General features: G+C 39.5%; 1 protein-coding gene across 1 annotated transcript in view; it reads left to right on the top strand.

Annotated features, from left to right (window-relative positions):
* dlc (deltaC) overlaps nucleotides 1–12,509 on the top strand; it is a 279,279-nt gene that overhangs the window by 37,523 nt on the left and 229,247 nt on the right. The window contains exon 5 of the mRNA XM_055028460.1: nucleotides 7,020–7,211. Within this exon, the coding sequence (XP_054884435.1) occupies nucleotides 7,020–7,211 (192 nt within the window). The remainder of the gene's footprint in view (nucleotides 1–7,019; nucleotides 7,212–12,509) is intronic.

Raw genomic sequence — 12,509 nt, 5'->3', positions numbered from 1 at the left:
CTCTAACCCTCCATCCCTGTAACCCTCCATCCCTCCATGCAAACACCTCACAGTTTCCATTGTTGCAAAATAATGTAATCAATTTGCCAACCTTAATTTTCATCTCTATGCTCGTCAATATCATTTTTCAGAATCAATTCATAAATATCAACAATCAATTCATAAATATCAACAGATCAATTCATAAATATCAACAATCAATTCATAAATATCAACAGATCAATTCATAAATATCAACAATCAATTCATAAATATCAACAATCAATTCATAAATATCAACAATCAATTCATAAATAACAATCAATTCATAAATATCAACAATCAATTCATAAATATCAACAATCAATTCATAAATATCAACAATCAATTCATAAATATCAACAGATCAATTCATAAATATCAACAATCAATTCATAAATATCAACAATCAATTCATAAATATCAACAGATCAATTCATAAATATCAACAATCAATTCATAAATATCAACAATCAATTCATAAATATCAACAGATCAATTCATAAATATCAACAATCAATTCATAAATATCAACAATCAATTCATAAATATCAACAATCAATTCATAAATATCAACAGAACAATTCATAAATATCAACAATCAATTCATAAATATCAACAGATCAATTCATAAATATCAACAATCAATTCATAAATATCAACAATCAATTCATAAATATCACAATCAATTCATAAATAACAATCAATTCATAAATATCAACAATCAATTCATAAATATCAACAATCAATTCATAAATATCAACAATCAATTCATAAATATCAACAGATCAATTCATAAATATCAACAATCAATTCATAAATATCAACAATCAATTCATAAATATCAACAGATCAATTCATAAATATCAACAATCAATTCATAAATATCAACAATCAATTCATAAATATCAACAGATCAATTCATAAATATCAACAATCAATTCATAAATATCAACAGATCAATTCATAAATATCAACAATCAATTCATAAATATCAACAATCAATTCATAAATATCAACAGATCAATTCATAAATATCAACAATCAATTCATAAATATCAACAGATCAATTCATAAATATCAACAATCAAATAAATATCTACAGATCAATTCATAAATATCAACAATCAATTCATAAATATCAACAGATCAATTCATAAATATCAAAAGATCAATTCATAAATATCAACAATCAATTCATAAATATCAACAATCAATTCATAAATATCAACAATCAATTCATAAATATCAACAGATCAATTCATAAATATCAACAATCAATTCATAAATATCAACAGATCAATTTATAAATATCAACAGATCAATTCATAAATATCAACAATCAATTCATAAATATCAACAATCAATTCATAAATATCAACAGATCAATTCATAAATATCAACAGATCAATTCATAAATATCAACAATCAATTCATAAATATCAACAATCAATTCATAAATATCAACAGATCAATTCATAAATATCAACAAACAATTCATAAATATCAACAATCAATTCATAAATATCAACAATCAATCATAAATATCAACAGATCAATTCATAAATATCAACAATCAATTCATAAATATCAACAATCAATTCATAAATATCAACAGATCAATTCATAAATATCAACAATCAATTCATAAATATCAACAGATCAATTCATAAATATCAACAATCAATTCATAAATATCAACAATCAATTCATAAATATCAACAATCAATTCATAAATAACAATCAATTCATAAATATCAACAGATCAATTCATAAATATCAACAATCAATTCATAAATATCAACAATCAATTCATAAATACCAATCAATTCATAAATATCAACAATCAATTCATAAATATCAACAGATCAATTCATAAATATCAACAATCAATTCATAAATATCAACAGATCAATTCATAAATATCAACAGATCAATTCATAAATATCAACAATCAATTCATAAATATCAACAATCAATTCATAAATATCAACAGATCAATTCATAAATATCAACAGATCAATTCATAAATATCAACAATCAATTCATAAATATCAACAATCAATTCATAAATATCAACAATCAATTCATAAATAACAATCAATTCAAATATCAACAGATCAATTCATAAATATCAACAATCAATTCATAAATATCAACAGATCAATTCATAAATATCAACAGATCAATTCATAAATATCAACAATCAATTCATAAATATCAACAGATCAATTCATAAATATCAACAATCAATTCATAAATATCAACAATCAATTCATAAATATCAACAATCAATTCATAAATAACAATCAATTCATAATATCAACAGATCAATTCATAAATATCAACAATCAATTCATAAATATCAACAATCAATTCATAAATATCAACAATCAATTCATAAATAACAATCAATTCATAAATATCAACAGATCAATTCATAAATATCAACAATCAATTCATAAATATCAACAATCAATTCATAAATATCAACAGATCAATTCATAATATCAACAATCAATTCATAAATATCAACAGATCAATTCATAAATATCAACAATCAATTCATAAATATCAACAATCAATTCATAAATATCAACAATCAATTCATAAATAACAATCAATTCATAAATATCAACAGATCAATTCATAAATATCAACAATCAATTCATAAATATCAACAATCAATTCATAAATACCAATCAATTCATAAATATCAACAATCAATTCATAAATATCAACAGATCAATTCATAAATATCAACAATCAATTCATAAATATCAACAGATCAATTCATAAATATCAACAATCAATTCATAAATATCAACAGATCAATTCATAAATATCAATGCATTTAGATTTTAAAAGTTACAAATTCACAGCCTTTTTCACACAGAATCTGATCAGCTGTTCACCGTCTCACTGAGTCAACAAACAATTTTCTGTTTGGGAAAAAAACCCAAAAAACATCCGTTTTCCTGCTGTCACGTCCAAAACCCTGAAATCTGTTCCGACTGGAACCGATAATCTGGAGGAATCAGAAGATTCTGAATCCTTTTATCTGACCTTTTAACTGATTCTCTTTCCATCCCTCTATCCCTCCATCCCTCCATCCCTCTAACCCTCCACCCACCCACCCATCTAATCCTCCATCCCTCTAACCCTCCATCCCTCCATCCCTCCGTCCCTCTATCCCTCCATCCCTCTAACCCTCCATCCCTCTTACCCTCCATCCCTCCATCCCTCTAACCCTCCATCCCTCTATCCCTGTAGCCCTCCATCCCTCTAACCCTCCATCCCTCTAATCCTCCATCCCTCTAACCCTCCATCCCTCTAACCCTCCATCCCTCTAATCCTCCATCCCTCTAACCCTCCATCCCTCTAATCCTCCATCCCTCTAACCCTCCATCCCTGTAACCCTCCATCCCTCTAACCCTCCATCCCTCCATCCCTGTAACCCTCCATCCCTCCATGCAAACATCTCACAGTTTCCATTGTTGCAAAAATAATGTAATCAAATTTGCCAACCTTAATTTTCATCTCTATGCTCGTCAATATCATTTTTCAGAATCATAAACATTTGTCTTGAAAAAGAAACAACATGTTTAAGCTTTGCTGGTTTCCATCCTGATGGGAAAGTTTCATTTCGATGTTTCGATCTGAGCGCCACGATGCCGTCAGCAACAACGTCGGTCGCCTTGTTTTGGTTCCTTCTTGCTCATCGTTGAGTGTTTTCTGTTAGTTCATTGCCTGAATTGATGGTTTCTGACATGGGCAGCAGGGCAACCGCCCAGGGCGTTATGCTGCCGGGGGCGGCACCAGCACTCAGTGGATTGATGCTCAGAGATGGAAGCAAAGCAGAACACAGAGTTTGAATTGATAATGATATTGGTTAAATATATTTCTGCTCTAAGTATTTAATATCTGCATGTTTTTCTGGGAATGTGATTTTTTCAGGTATCTTAAGAAGCAGTTTTGTTCATATTTCATCCTTTATTGTGTCATGTAGCGCGGGGCGCCGGTCCGGTCTCAGGTTGGGTTGGACTCCTCTTCCTCCCTGGGACGTCTTCCCACCTCCTTCGTTCCACCCTCTTCCTGTTGGATTTTTCAAAATAAATGCCACTAGTAGCAGAACTTGATGCTCTGACAGGAGGCAGGATGTTTCCAAGTAGCTCAGCTCTTGTTCGGTCTAAAATCACAGATCTAAACCGTGTCACAATGAAAACATGTTTTATCTGCAGCATTGTTCATTACTCATGTATTAAAATCAAACACTTTAGATTTAACATTTAATATCAGTGATTAGATGATCGACCATCAAAATGATGCAACAATCAGAGCAACACATAAAACTCGACTCAATAATTGATCAGAACAGCTGATTATTTAATATTCAAAATGTGTCCAAATATGAAAGTTATGTAACATTCTGCTATTTTAAATACTACAATATTTATACACATAAGGAGTCAGATTTGGTTCCTATAGTCGGTGTTTCTACAGAGACGCTTACAGACAATATTTCATCATTTCATATTGTGAACCAAAGAGCCTCCAGAGCTGCAGCAGCTCAAACTGCAGCAGCTCAAACTGCAGCAGCTCAAGCTGCAGCACATCAAACTGCAGCAGCTCAAGCTGCAGCACATCAAACTGCAGCAGCTCAAACTGCAGCACATCAAACTGCAGCAGCTCAAACTGCAGCAGCTCAAGCTGCAGCACATCAAACTGCAGCAGCTCAAGCTGCAGCAGCTCAAACTGCAGCAGCTCAAACTGCAGCAGCTCAAGCTGCAGCACATCAAACTGCAGCAGCTCAAGCTGCAGCACATCAAACTGCAGCAGCTCAAGCTGCAGCACATCAAACTGCAGCAGCTCAAGCTGCAGCACATCAAACTGCAGCAGCTTAAACTGCAGCACATCAAACTGCAGCAGCTTAAACTGCAGCACATCAAACTCCAGCAGCTTAAACTGCAGCAGCTCAAACTGCAGCACATCATGTTTTATTACGGCTCATTTTTCAGGTCAAATTGTGAAGGTTAAAAAAATTGACCACTGAATATTAAAGACATTTATTTCGTGTCATTTTTGCAGTTTCCCTGTGGGCCTTGTGTTGGGCTGCAGGTCTGGTACATTTTTGATTAACACGTTTTTTTCTTAACCAAACTGGAAAAGCACATTAATAAAATAAGTGTTAAATAAACCATGAACTGACCTCTGACCTCTTATTCATAAAATGTATCAACATTTCTATATAAAACTCACAGAAACTCCTAACAAACTGTTTTAAAGTAGGAAATGTTTAGGTATGTACCGTTAACCTCGTCTGTTCCTTAACTTGACATATTCTTTTATTTATTGATAATAAATTATCATCCTGAGCCAATAATCAAACCTCAATATTCAACTAAAATCACTGAAACAGAATCAATAATGTAATGTTCTGCATCATTCAGCCTCAGGAGATGAAGAGACTCTGATTTCTGGTTCTGTAGATTCTGACGGGTCTGCGGTTCCTCCTGATCCATCCAGTCCGGCATCGATCCGGTATCGATCCGGTATCGATCCGGCATCGATCCGGCATCGATCCGGCATCGATCCGGCATCGATCCGGTATCGATCCGGTATCGATCCGGTATCGATCACATCTCACAGCAGCTCTCTGTGCCACCAGTTCAGCCTGGAAATGCGTCTCTCACGTCTCTGCAGGACGTTTTACTTCCAGCACGTTTCTGAAGACGCGGGTTGATGGCAGCGTCCGTCTCCAGGCAACTGTCTGTCTCTAGGCGTTCCGGGGTCCTTCAGCTCCTGCCACGCCAATTCAGCTGTCCTTAATATTTCCTGTTTTATTTTGCTCATTATTGTTACACGTGGATCAGTGTGTTTATTGGACATTTATAGAAACATGGAACAAATCGCGTCCCGTATCGTATCTAACCCATATCAATACGGGATGGGTGGTGACCCTATAGGTCAGGGGTCAAACTCCAGTCCTGGAGGCCACTGGCTGCCCTGCAACCTTTAGCTGAGCCTCTGCTGAATACAATAATGAGCCATTAAGGTTCTGGAGATCCGATCCACACCAGGAGGAAATGAAGCCGTTTCATTCCAGCGTTTTGTTCCTGTGGCTCGTCTGAAACCTGCAGGACTGGAGTTTGACCGCTGTGCTATCGGTGAAACATCCAGCAAATACTTTTACTTATGTAAAAATTGTTAATGTGGTACTTTTACTTTTACTAGCGTACATTGAGTACTTTCCCCACCACTGTAAGAGATGCAATAATCTGCAGGCCCACTTCTCTCCATGTTTATCTCAGATTCTCCTTAGCGATAGCTGACGTATCTAAGTGCTAAGAGCTAACTTCCTGTAACTGATGAGGAGCAGAGGCCTTCAAAATAAAGGTTGCATCTCTGTCAGTGGGAGCCAGTCACATCAGATGATGACCGCTAGCAGCTGCTGTCTTATCAACTAGCAGCTAACCGCTAGCAGCTGCTGTCTTATCAACTAGCAGCTAACCGCTAGCAGCTGCTATGTCTGTGTTGTGTGTGTGTGTGTGTGTGTGTGTGTGTGCATGTTCGTGTGTGTGTGTGTGTGTGTGTGTGTGTGCATGTGCGTTTGTGTGTGTGTGTGTGCATGTGTGTGTGTGTGTGTGTGTGTGTGTGTGTGTGCATGTGCGTGTGTGTGTGTGTGTGTGTGTGCATGTGCGTGTGTGTGTGTGTGTGTGTGTGTGTGTGTGTGTGCATGTGCGTTTGTGTGTGTGTGTGTGCATGTGTGTGTGTGTGTGTGTGCATGTGCGTGTGTGTGTGTGTGTGTGTGTGCATGTTCGTGTGTGTGTGTGTGTGTGTGTGTGTGTGTGTGTGCATGTGCGTGTGTTTGTGTGTGTGTGTGTGCGTGTGTGTGTGTGTGCATGTGCGTGTGTTTGTGTGCATGCGTGTGTGTGTGCATGCGTGTGTGTGTGTGAAGCTGTTTTCTCCTGGTAATCTTGTCTCTTCTCTCCTCCCATCAGCCATCTGTGCAGGCGGCTGCGGTGGGCACCGCGGCGTGTGCGAGGCGCCTGGACGCTGCCGGTGTAACGTGGGCTGGGAGGGGCGGCGCTGCGACAGCTGCAAGCGGCATCCCGGCTGCCAGCACGGCACCTGCCAGCAGCCCTGGGAGTGCAGCTGCAATGAGGGCTGGGGAGGCCTGTACTGCAACCAAGGTGGGTCCGACCCGGTCCGTTTTCTTCTAAAATGGCTAAAGACGAGACACCAGACTGACCTCTGACCTCTGACTAATAGACGTAGCATTCACAAAAGGATCCTGGAAAGGTTCTGATCCAGATGGTCCGTTTTTCCGGTCTGACCCAGTCCATACAGAATCAGCACCAGAACCACCTGCTGGTCCAGAGGGAGGAGATGGTTTATTCTGAATCGACCCAATTAGAAACAGAACCAGGAAAGAACCAAACAGGAAGTCCCGTGTCTCAACTTCCTCTTTGCTTTTACGTCCCTTAGTGAATGTGAGCGTGACTGAAACTGACCAAAGTCAATCAATCAATCAATCAATCAATCAATCAATCAATCAATCAATCAATCAATCAATCAATCAATCAATCAGTCAGTCAAATTTTATTTGTGTAGCTCATTTCAGCAGCAAAGCATTTCAAAGTGTTTTACATCATAAACACAAATTCATGCATCATAGAATCAACAACACATTGTTACATATTACATTTCTAATCAAACTAATCAGCTGGTTTTTAGTTGCGATTTAAAGGAAGTCAGGGTTTCTGCTGTTTTACAGTTTTCTGGAAGTTTGTTCCAGATGTTTGGTGAATAGATGCAGAAAGCTGCTTCTCCTCTCTTGGTCCTGCAGACTGAGAAGGAGGGACAGGTGATCGGCTTTAGCGATTGGCCGATAATGATCAGTGGCCGATTGATCAGCACACCTGTAATATAGATGCTGTGCAGAATCCTGCAGCTCCCAGGCGTCTGGTCCAGCTCAGGATGAGAGAGACCACCTGCTGAGGCGAGAAGGAAATTATTATGATCATTTATATATGTACAGTGAGTACATCCTCACATTCATGCAGATATTTAAGAATATATTTTCATGAGACAACACAGAGAAAATGACACTCGGACACAATAAAGTCGTCTGTGTGCAGCTTGTATAACAATGTAAATTATTCTATATACAACCATTAATGTCTAAACCACCAGCAACAAAAGAGACAACACCCTAAATGTACAAACTGAGGACTGCTCGTCATTTTCCCTCCAAAATGTCATGTGACTCCTTACTGTTACTCAGGTGTGCACAGGGGGCAGCTGTGTTCAGTTTTGCAGTGCAGCTCTCACTCTCTCCTACTGGTCACTGAAGGTCCAACATGGCGCCTCATGGCAGACGGCCGAAGCAGCAGGAGGAGCTGCAGAGCAGACCGCGCTTCGCTCATCCAGACAGGCTGAGATCTGTAACTCTAGATCTAGAGTTATAGATCTATAGCATCTGTCCAGTGAGGTCAAAGGTCACCTGGTGACATCATAACAGAGTTGTGTCATTTGCATCATCATGGTAACTGATCTTATTTCCTGTTGTGGCCTGAGCCAATGGGAGCTTATAGATGTTGAACCAGAGGGTCCTAGAATAGAGCCTTGGGGAACCCCACATGTGACCTTTGACCTCTATATGATCATCATAATAAAGCATTTTATTTGCTAGCGGCTTTCAGACCCCAAAGACCCTTTACAAGATTAAAAACACAAAGAGTAAAATGGCTACAAAGCAACAGCCCAGTTAGCGAGCAGGAACCGGAACAGACGAGCTCCGGGTCGACGTTCCCGACGTTCCTGATGTTCTGGTTCTGCTGAGACGGACAAGAGGCTCTGAGGATGATGAAGAAGAAGAACAGAGGGAAGGTGAACGGTGGAGATGAGCCGACCAGGTTATCAATATTAATAATATTATCAATATGAGAGAACAAAGAACCGACCAGGACTGAGACGTTTCCTATTGAAACACAGAAATCCCAGTTCCATCAGACTGGAACCAGTCTAGAACTGGAACCAGTCTGGAACTGGGACCAGTCTGGAACTGGAACCAGTCTAGAACTGGGACCAGTCTAGAACTGGAACCAGTCTACAACTGGAACCAGTCTGGAACTGGAACCAGTCTGGAAGTGGAACCAGTCTGAAACTGGAACCAGTCTAGAACTGGGACCTGTCTAGAACTGGAACCAGTCTAGAACTGGGACCAGTCTAGAACTGGAACCAGTCTAGAACTGGAACCAGTCTAGAACTGGAACCAGTCTGGAACTGGAACCAGTCTAGAACTGGAACCAGTCTAGAACTGGAACCAGTCTGGAACTGGAACCAGTCTAGAACTGGAACCAGTCTGGAACTGGAACCAGTCTACAACTGGAACCAGTCTACAACTGGAACCAGTCTGAAACTGGAACCAGTCTAGAACTGGGACCTGTCTAGAACTGGAACCAGTCTAGAACTGGAACCAGTCTAGAACTGGGACCAGTCTGGAACTGGGACCAGTCTGGAACTGGAACCAGTCTAGAACTGGAACCAGTCTAGAACTGGGACCAGTCTGGAACTGGGACCAGTCTAGAACCGGGACCAGTCTAGAACCGGGACCAGTCTAGAACCGGGACCAGTCTAGAACCGGGACCAGTCTAGAACTGGAACCAGTCTACAACTGGAACCAGTCTGGAACTGGGACCAGTCTAGAACTGGAACCAGTCTAGAACTGGGACCAGTCTAGAACTGGAACCAGTCTAGAACTGGAACCAGTCTGGAACTGGAACCAGTCTGGAACTGGGACCAGTCTAGAACTGGAACCAGTCTAGAACTGGGACCAGTCTAGAACTGGAACCAGTCTGGAACTGGAACCAGTCTGGAACTGGAACCAGTCTAGAACTGGAACCAGTCTGGAACTGGAACCAGTCTGGAACTGGAACCAGTCTACAACTGGAACCAGTCTGGAACTAGGACCAGTCTAGAACTGGAACCAGTCTAGAACTGGAACCAGTCTGGAACTGGAACCAGTCTGGAACTGGGACCAGTCTAGAACTGGAACCAGTCTAGAACTGGAACCAGTCTGGAACTGGGACCAGTCTAGAACTGGAACCAGTCTAGAACTGGAACCAGTCTAGAACTGGAACCAGTCTGGAACTGGGACCAGTCTAGAACTGGAACCAGTCTAGAACTGGAACCAGTCTAGAACTGGAACCAGTCTGGAACTGGGACCAGTCTAGAACTGGAACCAGTCTTGAACTGGAACCAGTCTAGAACTGGGACCAGTCTGGAACTGGAACCAGTCTACAACTGGAACCAGTCTACAACTGGAACCAGTTCTCCAGTCAGATTGTTCAGTAACATGATCAACACTGAGGTCCAACAGAACCAGAACCATCTGTGTTTACATGGAGCTTCATGTCTTCAGCTTCTGGGTTCAGATCCTGGATTTGGTGTCGATGTTCAGATTCATCGTCTAATTTTGAATTTTCTGTGTGGAAGTTGGATCATAGTTTGAGTCTCTGGACGGTTTGGGATTCTGTCAACTGTTGTAAATAAAGTTCCAGCATTATTCATGTTTTTCTTCACTATTTCTGCGCCGATTGCTTCCCTTGCGTGTTCTGTTGCACTGGTCGCTATCGAGTCTCTTTATAAAGGTGAAGTTGAGTTTTGCTCCATTTTCGCCCATCAGCCTGGGATCGGAGCGGAGGCCCCCTGGGGTCTGTGCCTTTCCTCTGTTTTTCTGTTGCTCCATGCTAGCTAGCAACCTGTACTTCCTGTTTACTGCAGCATGCAAGCATCAGCAGCTGATGACATCACGCTGTGCGTCGCCCGGCAGATGGAAACACGCCTAACTGGATTCTTTCTTTGCAACATTTGAAAAGTTTCATTGTCCAGTGAGGTTCTGCTCCAGATGCTCAGCTGAGTCCAGCTCCAGGAATTAGACCGGACCGCTTCAGAGTCCTCCAGAGTTTTAGTTTGTCCTGAGTTTTAATGGTTAAATGCAAAACAATACAGAAAAATTAATTCTTCATAATAGAGCGATAATAATAAAGTAATTAAATGTAACTAATCATTACTAAACTTAGACCAATAACAATGCGGGACAGTGTGTCGGTAAAACAGCTGCAGATAAAACACGACTGCTGCAAAAATGTGATATACTTTGTTTACAAGAAACTTCTTATGGAAACAGGATTTGGGAAGTTTGAACTGTATGAATGAATGAATGAATGAATGAACTGGTGAATCTTTCTGTGGGTTAATGAGAGTCTGAGGCACAAAAAGCTGGATCCAGTTCCAAATGTCAGCAGAACCGCTGCTGGCTGTACATTTAAAAGGTGAAAACAAAGAATCTGTCTTTATTATTGTTCACACACCATGTGAGTCCTCAGAATGAAGACATCTGTATGAATAGACTTGCTTTCTTGAACTCTTGTTGATCATTATTTTACCTCTGTGTATGGATGCAGATATGTCTGATGAATATTCTTCATTTGCCAAACAGTTTTGTGACGATAACAGTTTCAGCTCCTGCTACCTGCAGAAAGCTACACAGTATAAGTGAAGCTGCTGTTGTAGAATCAATAGAATCTGATATGAATATTCTATGTCGGATCATGTTCCATTTTCAATGATGCTGGATATTAAAAATCTTCCAGAGTTCGTATGGAAGGCAAATAGTGCCCCTACAGTTATATTTAAATGGTCCAGACTCTCTAAAGATGACTTGACTTATTAGCATATCATATGAAAACTGATCTTTTTTTTCAGTAAATTAAGTTTCCCTCTTCAATCTATTACGTGCTCGGATGTTAACTGCAGTGATATTTCTCACTGTATTGACCTCCATACTATGTATGATGTCATTGTGGATCCTTTGTATCAGAGCACAAGGCCAAAAATAACATCTGGACAGGATATCATGCAGAGGCTAAACTGGCATTTAAGATGTGGGTACAAGCAGGTAGACCAAGAGATGGGACTATCCTAGATTATAAAAAAACAGTGCAAAGTATAAATATGCCATTTGATACTTTTCCATATGTCAGCAGAATATGAGAGCAGACTCCATGGCTGAAAAACTGCTTTGAAAAACGCCATTGGCTTTAGGAATGATGAAGCAGGTCTGCTGCATGCCACTGGAGAGGCCTTCATTTCAAGGTCCTTTTCATAGAGAGGAATTTGACATCCTTCCAGGAACTTAGCAATAAATATGGTTTACATAAATCACAGGTTTTTAGATATTTGCTTAATTCAGTCTCACTTGTCAGGCTCAGTTTCTCTGCCAGAGGATAAACTGTTGGAAACCATCCTATCATTGAACCCGACTCGTAAAGGCTGGTTTTGTGGCTTAATAATAAAATATTGAGTATGAACAAGACCTCCTCAGCTGACCTCAAAACCTCATGGGAAGAGGACTCGGATATGACTATACTGGATGACACATGGGACTCTACACTTAAACTGGTGAATACAACATCTTTGTGCGC

This window comes from Poeciliopsis prolifica, unplaced genomic scaffold (genome assembly GCF_027474105.1).
Source record: "Poeciliopsis prolifica strain line A6 unplaced genomic scaffold, Auburn_PproV2 SCAFFOLD004, whole genome shotgun sequence".
Lineage (NCBI taxonomy): Eukaryota > Metazoa > Chordata > Actinopteri > Cyprinodontiformes > Poeciliidae > Poeciliopsis > Poeciliopsis prolifica.
Note: the sequence above shows the minus strand (reverse complement) of the source record. Positions and strands in the feature narration are given on the sequence as shown.